The 23,019-nt window shown below is 37.7% G+C and overlaps 1 protein-coding gene across 1 annotated transcript in view; it reads right to left on the reverse strand.

Moving 5' to 3' along the window:
* Positions 1-21,540, reverse strand: part of LOC114053720 (thymocyte selection-associated high mobility group box protein TOX) — a 371,079-nt gene extending 349,539 nt beyond the window's left edge. Inside the window, exon 1 of the mRNA XM_027876850.1 lies at positions 21,299-21,540. Coding sequence (XP_027732651.1) covers positions 21,299-21,400 — 102 coding nt within the window. The 5' untranslated portion in view covers positions 21,401-21,540. The remainder of the gene's footprint in view (positions 1-21,298) is intronic.
* Between the last annotated feature and the right edge of the window lie 1,479 nt (positions 21,541-23,019).

The raw sequence follows: 23,019 nt of genomic DNA on the forward strand, positions 1-23,019 counted from the left end.
GAAGAGCTGCTGACAGCCATCAGCAATCCTGTGCAAATGGTGTATGTAAAATGTAATAAGAGCTTCAGGAGTATATTTCAACCCATATAATAAAGCAATTGTGAAGCTGTAATTGCAGTCTGGTTCCATACCATATTAGGGTAAAGAATGAGATGGTAAGAAAATAAAAGATTCATAAAATTATTTTGTAAGCAATTTCTACAATGACTGTCTCCCAGAATATGCAGTGTCTGTAAGAAAAATATACACATAAAGAATATACCTTTTGAAATCTAACATGACAGATTTTAACAAAGCAAATACTGACAATTTTTATGAGTTGAATTTTTTAAATGCTGTTTAAATAATGTTAATCATCTTAATGTAGCCCACAAAATAAAAAAAAAATAAAAGTTGAGATGAAATCTCAACCTTTGTTTCTGTATAATATAGAGTGTACCAAGGCTTACATGGGGCATATTCTACAATATCAAAAAGACAGTAAGTAAAGAATGATTTCCCAGTCATCACTGAAACTTTTCATTGGTTTTTTTACTTAACATTATTAGAATGCCATTAAAAATAATTCTCAAATGGATAGTTTAAAAATATAATTGACTCCAGCTATGGCTGGACTTTATTGTATTGGCCACCACCCCAATGAGGCAATGGAAAGAAGGCCAAGGAGACTTTACTTCTGCTGTAAGCCACTCCATCTAGAATAAAGGAAAAGAAAAGAGACCCAACACAGTCTAGACACAAGAACTAAGACAAAGAGGTTTAGTGCTTCACATTGTAGTAGTCTTAGATGAATGAGCACTTTGGTTAGAATCTTCCTATCACTTGAATCACAGTCAAACTATCTCTCATTGCTGGTGGATACTTTAGCATTTGTAGCTAAATCAGTCATATTGCTTGGTGTTGCATTTTCACTTTTTTTTGCATGTAGCATGTGCCCAAATACTTAGATTTTAAAAGAAATGAGGGTATTAAATTTATAAGAAATTTGATGATGTTCTTAAAAGTAATCAGGTGAATTCTGCTTATCTTTGCTGCCAACTTATAGTTATGTTTTCTGAGGACTCAGTATAAAATCTAACAAAGTATCTGGACAAATGTTGTTTTCTCTCGGTCTAATGTTATGGATATGGTTAAGTGTTGGTAAAACCCCATGAAATTTTGGTAAATTAAAATCTGAAATGCTAGCGTATGACAATTAATTGAACCACTGGTTAAAAAAACAAAACATTCTCATCATTCACTATTTATTCAGGTATTTCACTATGTACCCATAAGTCTGTCATAACAGTTAGCTGACAAGGATAAGAAAAAGCCCTAGTAGTTACTTCAAGTATATCTCAGAATCTCAAGAGTTGAAAGGGTCCTCAGTGGCTGTCTTGCCAAAAATAGTTGAGAAGCCCTGAGAGATCACCTTCACCAAGGAGCCATCCAGCCATTGTTTGAAAACCACTGTTTACAAGCTTGTCGACATCCTTCCTTAAATGTGATGTCCAGAACTGAACAAAATATTCCAAGTGTAATTGCAGTACTCACCTCACTCCAGGTGAGAGTACAGTGAGATTCTCACTTCTCTGAGACTAGATGTTCTGCTTTTTCTTGCTGCCTACGTAAGCATTTACATTTTTGGCTGACATATCAAAAGTTGAATAATACTGGACTAAAGCTTCAGGTCTTTTTTGTACAAAGGACTATCTAGACATGTCTTTCCCCATCCTGTCCTTGTAAAGTTGATTTTTTAAATCCAAGTGTAAGACTTAACATTTGTCTCTATTAAACATCATCTTATTAGTATAGGCCCAGTGTTCTAGACTGTCAAGATTCTTTGGCATCTTAATTTTGTCACTCAGCATGTTGGCTATCCTTGCCAGCTTTGCACCATCATCTGCATGTTGTACTTCTCCAACTCATTGATTAAAAATGCTAATCACAGGGCCAAGCACAGACCCGTTGTACAATCCACCGGTGACTTCTTTCCATTAATGACTATACTTTGGGTCTGACCATTCAATCAGATCCAAATCCATCTACTTGTATTCTCACCTTTCTCATACCTCTTCATCTTGTCCACAAGTGCAGCTCGAGACAGTTGCTTTGTCGACTGCTTTGCCTAAATCTAGGAAAATTGCATTTATAAAATTTCCCTGATTCAGCACTATTGGCTCAATGAAAAGAAAAGGAAATGCTTTTAGTTTGGCACACTTATTCTTTGATGATGACATATGACTCTTTGTGTCACCAAATGTTTTTCTAGATGTTCACCGGTTTTCAGACTCCATTCTACCCAACTCCCTCTTTCTTTTTCAATTTGGATTAATGATCATGTAGTATCTGTCATTATCTCTACAATCTTTTCTAAAACAATTGTCAATGGCTCAAGAATTACATCTGCCAAGTTCTTTCAGGACCTGAGAGCAAGTTCTTGTGAGGTCAGTAGCTTAAACTCAAAGGTAACCAGGTGTTCCTTTGCCTTTGTCCCTTCTTATCTTGTGTTCCAAGTCCCTATTACCCACCTAGTTCTGCTCTTTCCAATCTAATGATCCCCCTACACGGCCAAAGAAAAAGAAACAAATTAAATGTCGAACACTTTTACCTTCTCTTTGCTGCTCCTTCTTATTCACCATGAACAGATCACCTATCCCTTCTCATATCCTTCTCTTTTCTCTGATACAGCTTAAATATAAAGTATGGAGACTCTGGGCATCATCAAATTGATTGGCTTCTACTCTGACACTTATGACCTGAAGGACTATGGGCTAATCATTTCATGAAAGCTCCTTGTGCCTCAATAGCCTCATCTGTAAAATGAGGAGTTAGGACTTAATGGTCTCTAAGGCCCCTTTCAACTTTAACTCTATGATCCTAGGATCCCACCCAGGACACTTTGCAGATTATTACTACAGCTAGGAGGTGATATCATCTACTCTACCAGATCCTAATGATGATGGGAATGGTTGAAAAATGGCTACCTAGGGGGCAGCTAGGTGGTGCAGTGGATAGAGCACCGGCTCTCAAGTCAGGAGGACCTGAGTTCAAATCTGGCCTCAGACCAAACACTTGACACTTACTAGCTGTGTGACCCTGGGCAAGTCACTTAACCCCAATTGCCTAAAAATTAAAAAAAAAAAGAAAGAAAAATGGCTACATAGAAACTGAATCTCAATGAGAACATGGACAGTAGAAGAACTATCTCTAAGGAGAAAGTCAGGTATGCACTTTGAAACTAATTCAAGGTACAACATAAATAATTACTTCTAGGGAGGTTTGCTGCTTTTCAATCACATTGCAGGGCTGCTTAGCGCAGTAGATGTATTAGGGCGGTACTGGAGGTCCACCTGAGGAGGGGTCCTGACTGGAGCTGAACCCCACTTCTGACCAGTCCAACGGAAAAAAAAAAGACAGCCTTGGCTCAACAACCATTCAAAATGGTATTGCTTTTTAGGGAAGGCAGCTTGGTGCATTGCAAAGTTCAAAAGATTTGGGGTCAGAGGATCTGAATTCAAATTCCAACTAAATGTAAGACCTTAGCAAAGTCATTTCAGGGCCTTAGTTTCCTCACTTAGTTCAGGGCAGAGGTTTAGAATGCATTTCTCTCCCTCATCTGGATCTTTTTGTTTTTCTTTCTCCTTTTCCTTTCCTGCATTTCAGAAGTTCTTTTCAGGTATCTTCACTGTGTTTATCCCTAAGAAAATGCCCAAGGCTTGAATCCCTCATTCTGTAGCTAAACATTTTCCAGGCAAAAGTTCTTGCTAGTGGCTGCACTGAGCAGGCTCAGTATCCATCCCTGAAGCTCTACATTATGTGAATATTCCCTGTGTTTGTCCTCCCCCTTCCGCAGAGCTTCACTTCAAAGTGTAGGATAGTGTAGATATACGTTCATAGCCTTTGGCAATTACTACTGCCCAACGACTGAAATAACTCCTCAGTGGGACTTCTATCCCTCAGTGAAAAAACATTTTCTAAAAACTTTCTTACCAATGAATAAGGGCATTAGTGGAAATCAGGAAAAGACAGGATAACTAAAGGTTCCCACTGGATAATCAATAGCCAACGTGTCTTAAGGAGGTCTTAGGGCTTCCCTTTTCTCTGATCCATTGTGAAGAATAGGTATGGAAGATTAGTACTTTAAATAGATCTTTGAACCTTGCTTGAGGACCTCAAAAGTACTGCCTGATAAAGATTTCTAAGTATCCTAGGGTATTTAAAAACTCTCAGATTTAATTACTACTCAACCTGGGCAAGGCTATCACTGAACAACGTATTTTAGGGGAATCTCTTGCAGGCAACTGCAGAAAATCGATGATTATAACACAATTATAATTGGGTTCTCAGAGGTAGAAAGACCCTCAGATGTCCAAACGGTATCTGAAGTCCAATACCCTCTGTTAACATCCACAAAAAGTATTCACCCAGATATTTTATTTAAAGGCCTCTGGTAAGGAAGAAGCCACCACCTCAAGAGCTAGCCCATCCCACATTTAGCCAGCTATAATTATTAGTTAGGTTTTTGTTTTTAAATACGGAGCTGAAATCTGCCTTTTCTAAGTTCCTTGCATTGCTGCTGTTTACCCCCTTTCTTAGGGCCAATTCTCTTCAGAGGGACATAATCATTGCATGCTAGGGTTTGAAGTTATTTCAAGAAGTCCTGTAGTCAAACCTTTGCCTAAATAAAGTTTGTACCTTATATGGGAAAATGTATTGACTGCTAACATCCATGCTTTTTAATTAAAACAGTGAATTTACAGGCAGGCCGTAAGGATTCAGTGTTCTAGAAATCATAGTTTGTATCTAAGAGATGTGCCTTTTGGCTGAATTATAGAGCCAGTAAGGTTTATCATTGGTCTAGCTCTTTAAAAGTAAGAAAATACAAGTTCTGTTGTAGTGGAAAGCATACTACATTTGGAGTCAAAGGATCTGGGTTCAAATCTTGGCTTGGTTACTTAATACTTGTGTGACCATGGACAAGTCATTTAACTCCTCTAGGCCTCAGTTTTCCAAACTGCAAAATGAGAAGTTTAGACTCGATGACTTCTAATAGTCCTTTCATGTGTTTTAAATCTGAATTTTCCAGTCTGGTGAGCCTAGTAGGCCCAATTATTTTATAGAAGCCTGGAGTCACAGCCCCTTCAAATAAGCTAATACTTGTTTTAAAAATCATTATACACTCAAGCTTTAGAAAGGGACAATGAAAACAATTTATCTGAAGCATTATCAATAAAGCCCTCTAGCTTGTTGTAATGTGGATACTAAATGTGGAAGGTTAACATTTCATCCAAGTGCAAATTCTTACTCAGTTGCTCTATTCTATCTATTTGAAAATAAGAAAGTATAAAGGCAACAACAACACAGACTTAACAAAGGTAACAGAGGCAGCAACTACTTCAATACTTCTACAGAAATGGCCTCTGCTTGATGAAGTTCTTTACTAGAGTTACCATCTATAAAAGTGCAATGTGTTCAGCTGAGCTCCCCCTTCCCCAACCCACAATTTGGAAGTGCATTTCCCCCCCTTTGCTTGAGCTCTCAATATAAAGCATGAAACAGTCTTCCATTGAGTTAGAAAAAATTTCACTATGGCAGAACATAAAGCTAAGAGCTTAAAACACCGTGAGTTTTCAGTTTTTTGCTTTTGAAAGGATCAGGAGTTCATTTAAACAGCAATTACACTGTACTCTCTGCCATATAAAGGGCTGACTCATGATGCTGTAATTTTACACTTTGCTAGAGTGTGTTGAGATAACATATTAGAGCCCTGGACGGTGTTCAATCCCTCTGGGATGTCCTAAGGCTGCAGAGTCACAGCTTTTCAGCATCACTATACTTATTACCCTGGCTATATATATTACCCTGATGCTAATCTCATTCTTGCTAATTCAGGATCACATAGGAAAAAATAGGCTCAGTGTTCAATTTACAACCTGAGTGGCTAATTTTCACATCCTGTTAAATAAAAACAAGGGGGAAAGCCTTCCCCTTCTCTGCCCCATGTGTATTTTTTCCTAATTTAATTTCCTGTTTCATATTAATAAGCCCTTGACCAGTTTAGAGATCTAAGATTAAAGTTATCTGAAAATGAAAGTTGTACTCTTGTTTGAAAAAGTAAAGATTCTTCATTTACACATCTCAGTAACATAGCTGGCACATCCAGGCTAGCAAATCTTGGCAAAGAAAGGAGTGCCATCAGAAATTAATCTTTGACTTTAAAGTTTCTCAACAGAAAAGCTGTCCTAAGAACAATGCTTAAATATACTTCTTAATGTCATCATGCAGAACAGTAAAATCTCTTGGTTTTTTTTGTACTTAAATTCATATTCAATTGTGTGAAAATCCCACATCTATGTCTTTCACTTTAATTCTTTTAAGATGCTAGATTTTAAAAAGCAATTGACCTCAGCAATTTTTTTCTATTGCCTGGAAAAAAAAAAAAAGTCTGTTCAAAGTACTCTTCAGGAAAAAAAAAAAAAGGAGGGGGTGGAGAAAGATAAACACACTTCTCATAGTGACACAAGGAGAATATGGTCTGGCAGACTTTTCCCAACTTGTAACTGAAATGACTTTACATCATCCAAATAAATTAGGGCTGTAAAAAATAAAAATTACTCGAATGGATTTTGGTTCTACTTTCAAGCAGCAGAGGCTATAGGGACACCAAGTGTTTCCCCTTCAGAAAACCAATAAGGAATGACTATGGTACTTATACACCTCTACACACTCTCTGTCTCTGTCTCTGTCTCTCTCTCTCTCTAATGGCCATTACAAAAAAAAAAAGGGGGGGGGGAAGGAAAGGAAAGGAAAGAAAAGAAAAGAAAAGAAAAAGCATTTTTTGGCTCGGCTGACCTGCAGAGATATGGAGCTAAGCAGAGTCAGTGAATTCACTCGCTCTGATATGCACACATGATATGCAATTAAAATCTCCATTCACATTCCTACCGGGTTGTCAATCAAGAGAAAAGCCTTTTTGACAACATTCAGTGAAGCGTACCAACTAACCGCTGAACAGGAACTTAAACAGTAACAGCTTTTGTTACTCGCAAGAACGGATTTTTTTTTTTAACCAAGATTGGGTTCAGTTTCTAAGAAATCATTATGTTCTGAATTTGAAGGCCTTTCCTTAAAAATGAAAAATGTGTCAGCAAAGATTTTGTATGGGAGGCTATGTGATGTAATACATTGAAAATATGAGATATGTAGAAAATTTTAACCTTTTTGACTGGAAGAAACTATTTAACTTTTCACATTTAGAACAATGAACAATGCTCTTAAAAGAGGGCTTCTGGGAGAAATGCATCTTCTTATCTGTTCTAAAGTTTGTGATAGACAAGATTGTAAAAACAAACTTTGCACACTGATCTACTTATCTAAGATGTCTAAGATGGGAAAGAAAGCTGACCAGCTTGTGAAAGTAACACAGGAAGGCAACTTTATTAATCATTAGGAGAATATGAAATATGTGAGAAATACTACATGCATCATACTCTTCAATTTATGATGCTCTATAGAAAATATTATGCACATAAATTCTTTCCAGATGAACATAGAAGACACCCTGGCCCATAACTTAGTTTCTGTTGAATATCTAATCAATGTCTATGCCCTTGATAATAGCATATTAGTGTGCTTTAAAGTTATAAATCTATAAAAACAGGGCACAGCAAAAATTGAACATAGTATATGTATTAATCAGATGCTGTGTCTGTTTTGAGCAACCAATCTTGGGTTATGATTTTTAAATGAGTTAATCGTACTAGATATTGAAATATTTGTCTCCTTACTTCTCATACTCTGTAGCTGAAGAGAGCAGATGCATCCTGACTATTAACAGTCATGACAAATTGCCTTACTAATGAATGTTACACACTGGAAGTGCCACAACTGATTAAGCTACCATTCCCCACTACCAGACAGAGAGAGACGGGGGAGCTCCAGCATGGACAGCTCTGATATTCTGCCAACACGCCTTCAGGGTATAGTGCGGTATTTAGAAAAACACTGTAAATTCCATATGAACATATTAGAAAAGCCTATGTGTATACAACAGGTTTGTAAAGAACATTAGATAAAACAGCTTAGATTGCAGCTGATGAGCCATGTCAAATGGATATGTTCAAATTATTTGGTATCATTATAAAGTGATGTTAAAGAATATTTCTGTTGTGTGTTTGTTCTCTCTTCCCCCCAACTTCCCTCTCCAACCCCCCAACATTGCTTGTGCTTTGCATTTCACATAAAATCTTTCTTTTGTCAGTTCCTTTGTTGGTGCAAAATTGGCCGCAGTTCAAATTCAAAGTACTCCTATTCATTTACTGACCAATGTCATTCTAGTTCACATCAGCCAGAGAGCTAAGCTCTAAAAAACATAAAAGGCTTGCCTCACCACTGACGAATAATGTGTACATTTTTACAGAGCTTAAACCTTAATGCTTTCCCTGAAACTAACAATACAGTATATCTTATCATTCCTTTTCCACAAGCAGGCAGCTGCTGAAACGCTTGCCACTTCAAAATATCAATTGCTTGCCAGAGTTGTCCTCAACACACCCTGTCAAACTCATGTATATTGTGCAATGAAAATGGTGCAGGGCTGAAAGCTAGAAATTGTGTCAAATTCTGCTGTAAGGGTATGATGTGCAAAGAACAATGTATGACAACCGTAGAGACCACAAACAATGGTATTGGAGCCAGAGACTTCATATATCACAACTGTGCCTGTACATATTTTATTGTAGCCATTATATATTTAAAGCATGACAAATGTACCATAGTACATTATGGGCTACACAAATAGAAACCCTACCACTAGTTTGGCTTTTTTTTTTTTTTTTAAATTTCTCTTGATGGTGGAAATGCTGTTGGAGTTTTGTCTCTTTTTCGTTATTTAAACACTGAAGATTTTCCAGCCATACAGGGAAAAACACAGGGTTATCAAGATGAATAACAGAAAACAGAAGAAAGCAACACAAGATGAGAAAAGGAGATTTTGCTCAGTTAACATTTTGACTTTTCTTTTAAGACACAATAGCCAGGATTAAGTCCAAGACAAACTGAGGCTATTAAGAGTACTACACTATCACTATGCCTATAAATTGTTGTATACCTAATTTTAAAGCAGGTAAGTGCTGGTCTATTGATTTGCATGATTTCCTAGCAAAATGGAAATCCCATCTGAATATGTTCTTTGTGTGCAGAAAATATGGGATGAAGAAGCTTTTACTCTTATTGCTTCTCTATGCCAAAAGGACAATTAAGAAAATAATTTTTCACCAGCCAATCAGATCTGTAAACTTAATGACAATTCTATAATGTCTATTTAGAGGTTAAATACTACCTTCCTAATCCCCCTCTTGATTATATTTATTTTAAATAATTTGGGTTATTGAGAAGGCATTCTTCTGAATGTCAACTTAAATGAACATATAAAATCTGAAAATGGCCTAATTTAAGGAGACACCAAGTTAATTATAAAGAAGCTCATTGACTCCAATAAACCTAAACTAAGTCATCCATTGATCGTTGAAATGGGAAAGACTGTTTAGGAGGAAAAGATAAGTGTATGGATATCTATCTATTCATCTGTCTACAACCTAGCTTAGGTTGCAAAACCTTTCTCACACAAGTAGCTCAGAGGAGAATTAACTGACAGGAGGCTAAATGAAATGAAAAGATAAGCTTTTAAGGTGTTAATAAATATTTTGGGAAAAGAATAGGTAGTTGAGGTGCTCGGGGGTGTTGACCTTTGCTGTGTTTATTAGTGGGACAATGATGCATTATTAACACACAGCAGCTGTACCTGAACTGCTGCCATGAATATAATAGCCTTTTATAGCCATCAGGGGAGTGAGATAGGAGGCCTTTATTAACCACTAGACATGATTAGCACATTATGTGAACTTTAGTAGGCAAATTATCTCTTATTGAAATATAATGTTGGTTATAACTAATTGTAAACATGATTTTTAAAACTTCCCAATGCAAAACTAAACACTTTACTACCATTTAGCAAATCATTGGTTAGCAATCTTTGGAAATCTTTTCTTTTGTCCAATGTATTCGTAGGCTCTTTACCTCGAAAGGGAGATTGAGTCATCGGAGACAAACTGTAAAATTACTTAGCACTACAAGTTCATGAATATTAACCTTTAGAAATATAGCAAAGCATACAGACAAAATTTCTCACTACAATTAGGTAAAACTGTTAAAGAACTAGAAAAGCTGCTTTGGGATTTTTCTTTTTATTTCTTTAGGCATTTCTTAAAAAGATTAGTTTTGCAATAAATTTTTCAAGAGTTAACTTGAAAAAGTAACAGCATAATTTACTTCAAAAAGCTTAATTTTGGGAAAGGAAAGATTATCCCATTAGCCTTAGTAACTGAACATAGAACTGAGAGTCCATTATGAGCAGTCTTTTATGCCCTAGCAGAAAGTCATTAACATAAAATAAATCATTAGCTTTGATATTAAGCTTCTACTATCTGCAGGTTTCTATGATTAATGTTCATGACTGCATCTGCCAAATGATAAAATATACTTTTTGTCGAAAGGTTATCCTGCCTTTTTATTATTAATATTCCCCTTATCCACAATTGTTACTAGCATCTTAGGCTGGAGTTCTTAGTGTATAGAGGTAGAATTCTTTCATAATTTGGTATGATGACAATCAACTCATGTACTCTTGCCTATACATACATATTGCATATAATATACATATTATACATCCATATATTTTGTGTACATATGTATATATTCATGAACATATATCTATACACACAACCACATATACATTAAATAAGTTACAATAGTTAAGGGGATGGGGAATGTGTTCCAAAGTGATAAAAGTGGTTCCCCAAGCACACTTTGTTCTCTCTAGACTTTGTTTTGCATACGATATCTCACAATTCATGCCTTTTTCTGACCCATATAACTAAAGGGGAAATTGGGGGAATCTGGCTAACCTAATGACAGGAAATGCAAATAGTTTTCTCTTCCCAGCTGTGGAGGGAAGGCATGTTGTTACACCCTATTAGCTGATCCAGGAGAATTGTTGGGGCATAGTTTGGGGTGGGAAGGGAAATTTCTTTCATACAGAACAATCATTCAACAAAGAATTCTAAAGTACTGTTTATCTGTATTGACATTAATCTTTACAAAATTACCATGCTTCTTCTTTGAGACTAACAAATACAAATACTTTTTTTTTCCCCCATTGAACATGTTGAACATGACTGGGAGAGAGTACTTAGTAGTAGAATTCAGACACTAGCCATACAATGTTTTATCAAAGGATACAGATTGAGTTCATGCTTGCTAAAGAAGTTGACTAACAGAGGCAACCAAAGATCTTCCTCCCCAACTTTTTTAGTTTTGCCTAGGGAATAGTCATTATTTGGTCTTTAATGTTTTTGTTTGTTTCCATCCCACATACATTCAGAAGGAACTCCACAAGTGTCCCCAAAAGGGACTAGATTTGGGACTATTAGATTAGATCCTCTTTGCATTAGAATACTATATTAGCTATGATATTTACTTTCACTTCCTTAAATAGAGGCCATAACCGGAATAATTCTACTAGCTAATATGCTTTCCCTTCTTCCAAGATTCCCCAGCATAACCTTTCAGGCATTATGATCTACAAATACACCCATAACCATAGGAAACAACAAAATGATTTAATAAAAATCAGCCTCTCTGGTTAGGTAACCTACAACTGTGAAAAAGACCTTCCCCTTTCAAAAGGAGCATGATGGGGGGGGGGGGGGAGACACCAGTCAAGAATGGGAATGCTAAGAGAATCTGACATTTGCACTAACCTGGATTTGTCAGACATACATAACATTCAAGTGTGTTTTGTAACTTGGAATGCTCTGTATTTTCTTAGGAAGCAACAAAGCTATTGGTGTCTATTTCTGCTGTTTATCTAGGAATTCTTATAAAGCAGTCACAGAGAAGTGCTTCTCATAACCTAGCAATGAAATATATTAGATGCTTGGCTATTGTACAATCACTTTTAACATCTAAAATGAAAAATAGGCAAACCAAAAAAAAAAGCATTAGAATGACCTTTAGTATAATATATGTATATATATTTGTATATATATGTGCATATGTATATGTGTATACACACACATATATGTATATGTATACACACACACAATGTTTAATATATAAAATGAAAATGCAAGGGTAGATTTTTAAGAGCTAACTTTAAAAATTTAATCAAGTTAAACTCTTCATATATCAAAATAAAAGGTATTGGAAAATATTGGCATTCCCTGCCATAAACAAAGGCAGATTTTCATTCTGGCCTTCACCCCTCCCCCAACCTTTTTCCTGCTATACTATCAGCATCTAAGCCCAGAACATTACAATGTTGCCATTTTCAAAATGAATGCTGTAGGGAAACATGTTATAACCAGGAAAAGCTCATTCAGGTTAATGTGAATTCCATGTCTTAAAGTATTATGGAAGTGCTGCTATAATTAACAGTCTGTTGGCACTTCCATTAGAAACCACATTTTTAAGCAGTTTATAACTCAACTGTTTTTAATGAGAAATTGCTCTTTAGGTTGAAACTTGGCATGCAGGGCCAAGTTAACAAATTTTGTTAACAAAAATTTCTCAAATTCATTAGGGTAGGTATAAACTGGAGTATCTTGGCAGTCCAGTTCTCCAGCAGTCAGTTCATTTAACAAAATTCATGATCAAAAGTAAGAGCTATTGTCTCTGCTGTTGGCACCACTAACAATAGGAGGCCTACCATAAGTTCTTTCACCCTGAGATATGGTTAACTTCAAAGTAGAATGGAGATAAATGGTGGGTGGTGTTGCAATGGCTGATACCTGCAAGGCCAGGGTTACATTAAGTTGTTGTTGCTCTTATAAGCATTTAGTGTAAATAAATATCAGGAATAAGACCATTAAAATGTTAGAATTTTTAATTAGGACAAAGACTATAGCTGTGACTCATATTACTATAAGATCTGGTAGTTGTGATTAACTATGATCTAGCTTACAAATAAAAAGGCGAAATTTTGTATACCTATATGGTGCCACCTAGATCATTAATTTTACTGTTAAAAAAAAGAGAATGACAGTGGAATATTTAACATTGAAATGTATCTGATCAATATTCACAATTATTGATTTCCATTTTAAAAATATCCAAAGATATAGGGTTATATATATCCAAATATATATATATGCATATACATATATACATATATTTGGAACCCTGCATCTTTGTTGAACTCTATATTTTTGTTGAAAGGTTATCCTGCCTTTTTATTATTAATATCATATATATATGTGTATATATATCTCCAAAGATATATGTCCAAAGATATAGGGTTAGATATCTATATGTGATGTCTAATCGTTGCCCAAGAAATGTTGACATTCCCATTCAAACTTGCCATGGTACAAGATGAGAGAAAAGCTATCCAAATGCTACTGTCTGTACTACTCACATTTTGAATATGGGTACCGTATTATATTCACTTACAAACAAATAGCGTATCAGTTCTAAATCCTTAAGTTATGATCTATCACTCACAAAATCTTGGAAGCCCAAAAATTTTCTTATGCTGGGAATTTTAATCCAATTCTTTCAATGTAATTGTGATGTGAAGACTTTATCTCAAATATGAAATTCAATGATCCAATTCATGCAACATCTATTAACTGAGGCTTCATGCACACTGCAGCATGCTGGACACTAGGGATAACAACAAACATAGTCTCTTTCTTCAAGTTATTTACATTTTAGAAGGAGATAAGACAAATATATAACTAGCTTTAATATAAATTATATTATAAGGAGAGGGCCAAACAGAACAGTAAGAAAGATTCAAGGAGGGAGAGATCACTCATTTACTCTATTCCAATAGAATATAAGTTCCTTGAGGGAAAGAGTTATTTGGTTTATCTTTGTATCCCTGGTATCTAGCATAGAACCAGTATATAGTAAGTTTTTAAATAAATGCTTGTTGAATTGAATTGAATTCATAGGTAAGAAGATCTGGAAAGGTTTCATGGAAAAAGGTAGTACCTGGGCTGGGCCTTGAAGAAATCTAAAGAATAATGTTCTTTTTGGGGAGTATTACAGGAATGGAGCAAGCTAAACACAAAAGTACCAGGCAGGATATGGGTGGATAAGACTGGGAATAGCAAATTATGCTGAATTGAAGTGTGTGTATGTGGGGGGGGGGAGGCTAGGAATGTAAAAAGGTTAATTTTGGCCAGATTGTAGAGGATGATTTTAAGGGTTAGGCTAAGAAGTTTATATCTCATTTTGTAAGTAATTAGGAATCACTAAAAGTTTTTGAGAACAGGACTGATGAGGAAAAACTAACAATAGCACAGGATGATAAATTTACTTCTTCAAACATCTCAATTATATAGAACTACAATGTTTTAAGAGTTGGAAGATACTTTCGAAATCACAAAATCCAACTGTCATTTTAAAGACCAAGAAAGTAAGTTCCTAATTCAAGATCATAAGACTCATTAGTGGCAAAGCAAGAACTAGAATTTAGGATTCCTGGTGCTCTTTCAAATGTTCTTGCCACAATATCATGCAATGCCAGTTCTGGCACTTACTAACTTGAGTAAGTCCTTAGATTCTCTATTACTCAGTTTCCTTATGCACAAACTAGGAGAGTTAGTTGGAATAATTGACTCTTCAGATGCCGTATAGTTCTAGATGTATAATACTCCACTAGTCGTCACTTAGCAAAATTATAGGATCATAGATTAGAGCTAAAAGGGGGCTTTAGAGGACATCAAGTACAACAACTTTTATTTTTACAAACATGGGAACAGAAGGAGGTTAAGTGACTTGCCCAGAATCTTAGTAAGTTTCTGAGACAGGATTTGAACCCAGGTCTTCCTGAATCTAAGTCTAATAAGAAGTCATGGTGCCTCTCATCCAGTACTGAGGACAGAATAACCTTCCTATATACCATGTCTCACTCTACCCCCACAACTGAAAATGTTTTCTCTCTCCTCAAATTTTCGTAGACCACATTGGATCTTTCCTTCTTTAATATGGGGGAGGGGGTGGAAGGATCAGACCTGTGATTTCATCAAGGTAAGGAATTTCCAATGGGGGAAAAACTCTCTTCATTTACGCAGATCAGCAATTCATCATAACTTATAATCTTGAAAGAGTTATCTTTAGCTCTGTGAATTAAGTGATTTTTCATTGCAAATAGCTGATAGGTATCAGATTAAAGACTTGAATTCAGGGCTTCGTACTCCAAAGACTCTATATACTATAATACTCCATCCCTAAATTATAGCATATTCTCTGTGTCACTGTTTTTTCCTTGTGAATCTTAAGCTTAGAACAGTGCATTGCATACAGTAGGAACCTAGCCTTTTTCATTCCTCTTGCAAATTCAATGTTAGGTGGGGTAAACTGGAAGTGGATTTCCACTGATAAGAGTTGAAAGGTAGTCAGATGAAAGGGAAGAAACAGGTGAAAGGAGAGAGTTGACCAGGATAATCATGCTAATGAAAAGAACAGAAGGCACACATCACAAAATTGACACAACATATCAATGCCATGAAGAGGTGAGAGAATGTACATGTTAGGAGTCAAAAATCCTTGTCCCCATATTCTGATTTGGGAAGTTACAGGAAAGAGTTGCTAAGGAACAAAGGGGAACATGGTACATGTTACATGTGGGTAAACTCCTGGTGACAGTTCTTCTAAAGGAAAAAAGTAGACTACAAGGAAAGAAACACATGAATCATCCAAGAGGTCTTCTAACTCTCTAGCATGTTCAGTAAGTAGTATTAGTTGAGAAATAGAAGATGAGATGACTTCTCAAATGATAGTGTAATAAATTTGTACAGACTGCCATGTAGCATTTTTCAATGTCTCCCCCTTCCTTTCATAAATTCTCTTTTTCATAAAGGCAAGATTTCAGGGAAGGTCAAGGTACCCCAACAAGCTCCTAAAAACTTAGCTCTGGGACTTTGAGGTCCTTAAATAAAGTGAATCTTTAATCTGGAAATGTCCCTAATTCTTCCATACCTTGCTCTTTTTGTTGCCATACAAATTATGCCACTCCTACTAAAGCCTGCTAGAAGCTTCATGTTTGTATAAGCACTAGTTTCTGTAGAAGATATTTAAATGAGTTTTCTGATATTGTAGTTTCTTTTGCTAAGTAGGCAAAAGATCAAATTGCTTCATGAAAAAATCATTCCATACCCCTTAAAATGAATCATAAAATGTGGAAATACTAAACAGCTTATAGAAATAACTATCTTAAAATGATAGTATTGCTTTCCAAAGCTCACAGAGATAACCCTTTACAAAGAAGTTTAAACTTTAGCTAACTGGCTTAATAAAATATCCAACAAAGCCAAGATAGGCAGGCAAGTTCAGATTTTGCGTTCTTTTTGCCTCGGTATCTTCATCTGTAGCCTTTGTAAGAGAACTGTATTCCACTTCTTAGTTGTGAATTTTTTAAAAAATTGTTTAAAGACCTCTTAACTTATAAAGTTAATAAACAAACAAAAAACCCACATACAAAACAAAACAAAAAAAGCAAGTATATTTTAAGCAGCAATCCTGAAAAAGGTACTAAAAGGTATGAAAACTTTCATAAATGCCCTACCAATCCCTGAGGTGGAGGCAAGTTCCAACCAGAAACACAATAATGTACTGGACCAGTCTGGAGCTGATGTGACTAAATTGCTTGGAACCATAAGAACAGACAATGATTTTAGAAGCAAAATGTCAAATAAAATATTGACATACAATTCTATCTTTAAGAGTTTGAGAACCCTGAGTTTTATATATTTTGTAACTTGGATGAATGAGAATGATTACATTAGTTTTGAAAGGCAAAATATCCTATGGAAATATCATCATCAAAGGAAATTGTGCACAGAAAAGTGGCTGGGTGGGTGGGAGATGATGAATAATGGTTTTCCCTTCTGAAAAGTAAAATAATGTTACAGGATTGTACCATGAGTTAATGCCAGGCTAATTGTGAACAGATCATTTCTTCCGCACGCATATGAAAAATAGTGCATTGGGTTTTCTCTTTTAGCTGAATAAATGTTTGTTGTTGTTGTTCCTTTTTTGACTGGAAGGTACTATCCCAAACATTTCCTACTGTTATTCACTTAATTGATAAAGACTGGTAAGCAAAGATTTGTTGGAGCTCCTTTATTTCTGATTTAACTAACAATCCAAGAAGGATGTATAATACATGATTCCCAAAAGTAACCATTGAGAATAGTAGAGACCATTATTTTCCCTCCCACTGTTGGTAGAGGTCAGCCTCTCTGTCATTAGTAAAGTCATAACATAATTATATTACTACTCCTTATGTGGGCAGATACTTTGCAACTTGAAAATACATTACAAAGTTTCAAATGTAAAAAAGTACCACCTCCTTATCCCAATTTAGCATTAAATCAGTGAAAACAATCTTTAGAAATGACAGTATACTGAGAAACCAAAGGAACTGTTATTACTATGTAGGTATATATTTAAACTGATGATTTGACATCTCCAACTAGAACAAATAGGGCTATATTTTACTACTGAACTCATACTGTGTGCTCATTTAATCCAATTTCTTTGTAACATTCAGTTCAATTAAGGGATACAATGTTACTTAAAATAGTCTTAATTGGCTGAAATAGGGTTATGGTAGAGCTGTGTTATTTATCTACAAATGTCTGAAATATAACTATGCTTAAAGCATCAGGAGGTGAACAGTGTTACTTCAAGCTTAAATCTGTCTGTCCAGTCTGTAAACCACACTGTTATTTCAAAGGTTGACCTATATACAGCAGCATACCATCCATTTTGCCTGTTTGTATAAGAGATACCTCACACAGTTGCCATAACCAACATTGTTTGCATTGTTCTCTCACTTTTCTCCCTCAATGGCTGTGTGAAAAAGGAGGCAAGTTTGCATAGAGATATGTGCATAGTGTAATGTGCTCTCACAATAAATAGATCAACACTAGGCTGAACTGTTTAGAAAATTCCTTCTGCTGAGTTTATTAGAAGAAAAGTGAAAACTGTTGATTTTTTTTTTTGCCATCTGTAAAACAGCAGTGCCGAGGGTGCCAGTATAACTCAAACTTGTGCTTTCATTTAAAGTAACTTAGAGGGGATGGTGGTATATTAATTTTTATAGACTGCAGTAATCCTGTATCAAAAACATTTGGGCAAAGTACAGTTCTGATTATATATGTAAATACAAGTCATAATCTGGCAACAGATTCAGAATAAACTATAATTTGCTTTATCACTGCAACTTTCAAAAGTAAAAATAATGTGGTGAGGTTATCTCACTGCAAAATATGGCTTCATTGCAGTCTTAAAGAAAACTGAAATTGCTTTCCAATCTGATATGTATTGGATTAGTCCAATTAAGGCTGTTTTATTTTATTTTATTTTATTTAACTAAATGAAGATACAGTTTTCTTACTAAATATCTTTCCTAGATGTATCTTTTAATGCATTGGAAAGCCACTTGAATCTTCATAAAAATGAAGGATGGTTGAAAATTTTCTAAGCAATTGAAATATTTGATCTAGACACAAGTTTTGTATAAATGGTAATCATGATGGAGTGGAAAACACAATGTTTAAGGAAAGCAGCCTGCCTCTCAGGGGCCTAGCAAACCTACTCAGCCCATTTAATATAATCAGGGATCAGTGACAAATACATTTAATAGACTGCTACGAATAGATGTTCTGGAGAAGGCACCCTGTGAGAAATATTCACATGAAGTCTTTTTCCAACTATGATAAGTATGTCTTATGACTTTGCATTTTTTAAATCCATTATTGCCCAAGATAAGTTAAATAGAAGACTTGCAACTCCTCTATAGAAAGGGTGGCTAATTTGCATTTAAAAAGAACAGTTTGCTGCTTCATACATGGCATGACTTAAAAGGAGCTTCAATGAGCTAGTCAAGAAACTCTGAGGACTTTCTAAATTAATTTATTCAATTTGCTGCACAGCCCACCAAAATTATTTAAAACACTTAATTGGGAAATGATTTAATATATTAAAGTAATTTCTGATTTTTCCAAAGCATTTAACTTTTAAATTAAATTTAGCGCTACTATCTTAAGAATGATGAGTAAAATGTGTATCCAAGCCATTACCTTCCTTTTGGAGCCTTAAATCAGTGCAAGATTTAATAAGGTTTGTCCAGTTTAACTGCCAAAGGGGTTCGCATTCACTGAGTTCTAATTCAGGCTAATGAATTTTTGACTGTTTTTAAACCAAATATATCAAGAACAACAAATACACCTTTAAAAAATGGAAATCCAAACTTAAACTTAAAACAGCTTATCATTCATTCTCTCCAATGCCCAAAGTTCACAGTACTTTTAAACTTCTTTCCATTTACTATTCAAGTCAACTCTTCAAACTTCCTTAAGTATCAACTCTAGGAGGAGAGTCCTGTGCATTACCTACTAACAAATATTCCCCCAAAAAACCCACAACCGGTGTTTAACCACAGGGTGGCTGATTCCCTATGTTCTGATAGATGTAGTTTACTTAACCTAAGTTGTGTGAGCTCACTTTTCTAATGCTTCTATCTACAAGTCTATGAAGTTTTTTTTTTTTTTGACAAGGCAGAACAGAAGATGGGGATGCGCTCTCGCTCGCTATCTCTCTCTCTCCCTCTCTCTCTCTCTCTCTCTCCTCTCTCCCTCTTTCTCTCTCTCTCTCTCTCTCCTCTTTCCCTCTCCCTCTCTCTCTCATCTTCTTGCATAATAAACCGCTACTAAAGGCTAATATAGGAACACAAACATTTTCCAAGGTGTTTCACTCTGAAGAGCATCTCACCACTCCTGGACTAAGTTGCTCCAAACGTTATGAGACATCAGTTTAGTAAAGGAACAATACAGAAACGGTGCAGCTGAGGTAAATGCCCAGCATTTCAGAAAAGTGTTGCAGGGAACTTAGCTGGCCTATTTGTCCAAGTTCCACGGATGGAACTTTCAGACATATTTGAAACAAAAACCTGAAGACGGACAAACACCCACAGAGACACTGACTCTAGTACTGCTTATTCATCATTTGCTTCCCTTGCTGGAGCTTGTTTTGGAGAACCACTTTCTGATAATTTTTCCTCCCACTATCTTTTTTATTCAAGTGCAGAAATGTTCCCCAAAGGCAAAGAAAGTGCAATCCACGTATAAATAAACGTCAGCTGGTTTACTCTACAGAGCCACACTGAAAATCATCCTGGTTTGCTTCTGGTCAAAGATAATCGAAGTCCTCTGGTGTCTTTGCAGTCAAGTGGGCACGAAGTATTCCGGTCCCGCTGGCCACCCCACGGTCCAGAAACACCTTCTTGCCCTCTGCCACTGCGCAGAACTTCTCTCCTTAGAAGCCTGGCCAACACTGACCGAATCAGGTTGGAGGGAAATTAGTAACGCAGTTTGCAGGCCACTAATGAGTCGGACTTGTCCAATTCAAAACAAACTTGTCATCTCCCTTTGCACCCTAAGCGGGGGTCCGATCTTGCCCAAACTGTTAAACTATTAAGCCTGGTGAATCCTGACAAGTGAATTGGCGTGCTAATCGAGAGTTTAGCAGCCTGATTTGATTTGTGAAAACAAAAGAGTTTGTCGGGGGGAGGGGTTGGCTGGGGGACTACACCCCCCAACCCTTAGTAAGTAAGGGAAAGCACTTGTATATACATTTAAATACTCTATAATTACTTCCTTTTCTAAATAATAATGCCTCCACGTCAGAAAGGTGGTAAGGAACACATGGGGTCTGCCAGTACCGAGAGTAGGGGTTAAGATGAAACATGGGGGGGGTGGGAAAAGAAAATGGAATTCCCTCTCTTACTCTCTCCACCAGTCCCCTACTTATCCCAGACCCACCCCCAAAGTATTCCGGGGTTTTGTTCTTTTTTAAGGGCTCCAAGGCGAACCTCGCCAGGCGTCCCTTTACTCCGGAACAGCAGGAAGGAACCGTACAGAGCAAATCCTGTCACTTTCCGCACAATCGCGGTGTTTTGAAAACACCCGGAGCTTCTCTGCAATATTTACTACCAAACTGCAAGAATGGCTTTAGTGGGCTGCGAGCTGGAGTGTTAGTTAACTCAGGAGGCAGTCTGCACATACACAGCTCCGTGAGCTTCCATCCATGCAAACCAGTAAGGCAAGAACAACAAAATAACAACCCTTCAAATAGAGGGGGGGAAAGGAAAGAAAAAGGAACCCCACTCCCGTGATCCCAAAGAACGGATTAAACAACAAACAAACAAACAAGGAGAAGGCCGAAACAAAAGCAAACAATTCACCTTGTTGCAATAGTAGGGGTCCAGGCAGGGAGAGGGTCCCAAACAGGGAGTATCAGGAGCGGCAGCAGGCTGTGGTGGCGGTGGATAAAATCTTACGTCCATTTCACTCAAACATCAAGTAACTCTTTTCCTTTCCTTTCCTTTCCTTCCTTTCCTCTCCTTTCTTTTTAATTAAAAAAAAAAAAAACTGTCCAGCAAAACAAGATTGGAAGGAACAGAAAGAGGTGTCTGGGCTTAGGAGTAAAAGAAACACCTTCCTCGCCTCACATCCGTTTGCGGTTTGTTTAAAAAAAAAAAAAGAAAGAAAGAAAGAAAAAAAAAAAACCACGCGCAACTCTTCCAAAAAAGCAACAGTCTGCAGATGTCTGCAACAGAAAGAAACCCTTCTTCTCCTTCTTTTTCTTCTTCTTCCTCTCCTTCTTCTACTGCTGCTGCTGCTGCTGCTGCTGCTGCTGCTACTCCTGCCGCCGCTGCTGCTGCTGCTTCTCCTGCCTCTGCCGCCGCCGCCGCCGCCGCCGCCGCCGAAGCCGCTGCTGCAGGGCAGGTAACTTCAAGTACTTATTGTTTTTCCCCCTCCCTCCCCACCCATCCCCCTCCCTAACCCACTCCCCTCACCAACCCGACACACACTAACTAGTTTTCTAGCTATAGGTATTTTTTTTTATTGAATTCTCTAAGTTCTGGTTTTATTTTATTCTCTCCACCTTCATGGATTGGGGGGGGGGTGTCGGTAGGCAGGGACAGGGGAAGGGAGGGGGGGAGAGGAAGCGGCCGCTACTCTCCACTCTCCCCGGAGTGGGATGGGCTGCAAAGGGACTGGACGCAGACCGGCCTTTTAGGCAGGAGGAATGGCTGCGGGCTGCCGCTGCCGCTGCGGCTGCGGCTGCTACTGTGCCGCTGCCGCTGCTGCTGCCGCTGCTGCAGTTGCTGAAGCTGCCACTGCTGCTGCTGCTGCTGCCGCCGCCGCCGCCGCCACTGCCCCCGCCGACGCCGCCACCGCGCTGGGCTCACAGCGTCGAAGACCCCCAAGAGAAGGGGAGGGAAAGAGGAAAGTGGAGGTAGGAAGAGAGAGAAAGGAAAGGTGGGGAGTGAGGGGAGGAGGAAGAGGAAGAGGAAGAAGAGGAAAGCAGGGACGGAGTGCTTTGCTTTGCTTCCACACGGCTCCTCCGTGTTTTACACAAAGAGCTTGTCGAGCTACAGCCATTTACTGCTTTGGGGCACTGATCCCTAGGATGAAGAGAGGGGGCGCTGTGGAATACCCCCCTCCACGCCCTCCCTCTCAATCCGCACCTCCTACCCTCCCGCCTCCACACGCCCACCACACCAACACCCACCCTCCTTCATCCTTCCTCTTTCCTCCATCCCCACCTCTCTCCGGTCCAGTCTCCTTATGCGACATCCACCCACCACCACTAGGACCCTCTTCTCTTCCTTCCCATCCCGAACTGAGTAGTTCCAATAGGACCTCCTAGACTATGGGCTGCTGCGCAGGGGGCCCGGCAAGGAACTCCACTAGAGAAGAGAGAAGAGGATCGGAGCTGGAGGAGATTACCAGAAACGGTGTATGGTATCATTGGGTATTCTCGGACCCACTGGGAGATCCTCAAGCGCAGGCAGATGGGCTGCAGGAGCATTGCCCCTATCTCCCGGTTCCCTTCTCCCTCACCGAACTCCTTCTCTCCTTTACCTTTGCTCCACTGGATGACTTGAAGAGGCTTAGG

Source organism: Vombatus ursinus, unplaced genomic scaffold, assembly GCF_900497805.2.
Source record: "Vombatus ursinus unplaced genomic scaffold, bare-nosed wombat genome assembly UNPS02014812.1, whole genome shotgun sequence".
Taxonomy (NCBI): domain Eukaryota; kingdom Metazoa; phylum Chordata; class Mammalia; order Diprotodontia; family Vombatidae; genus Vombatus; species Vombatus ursinus.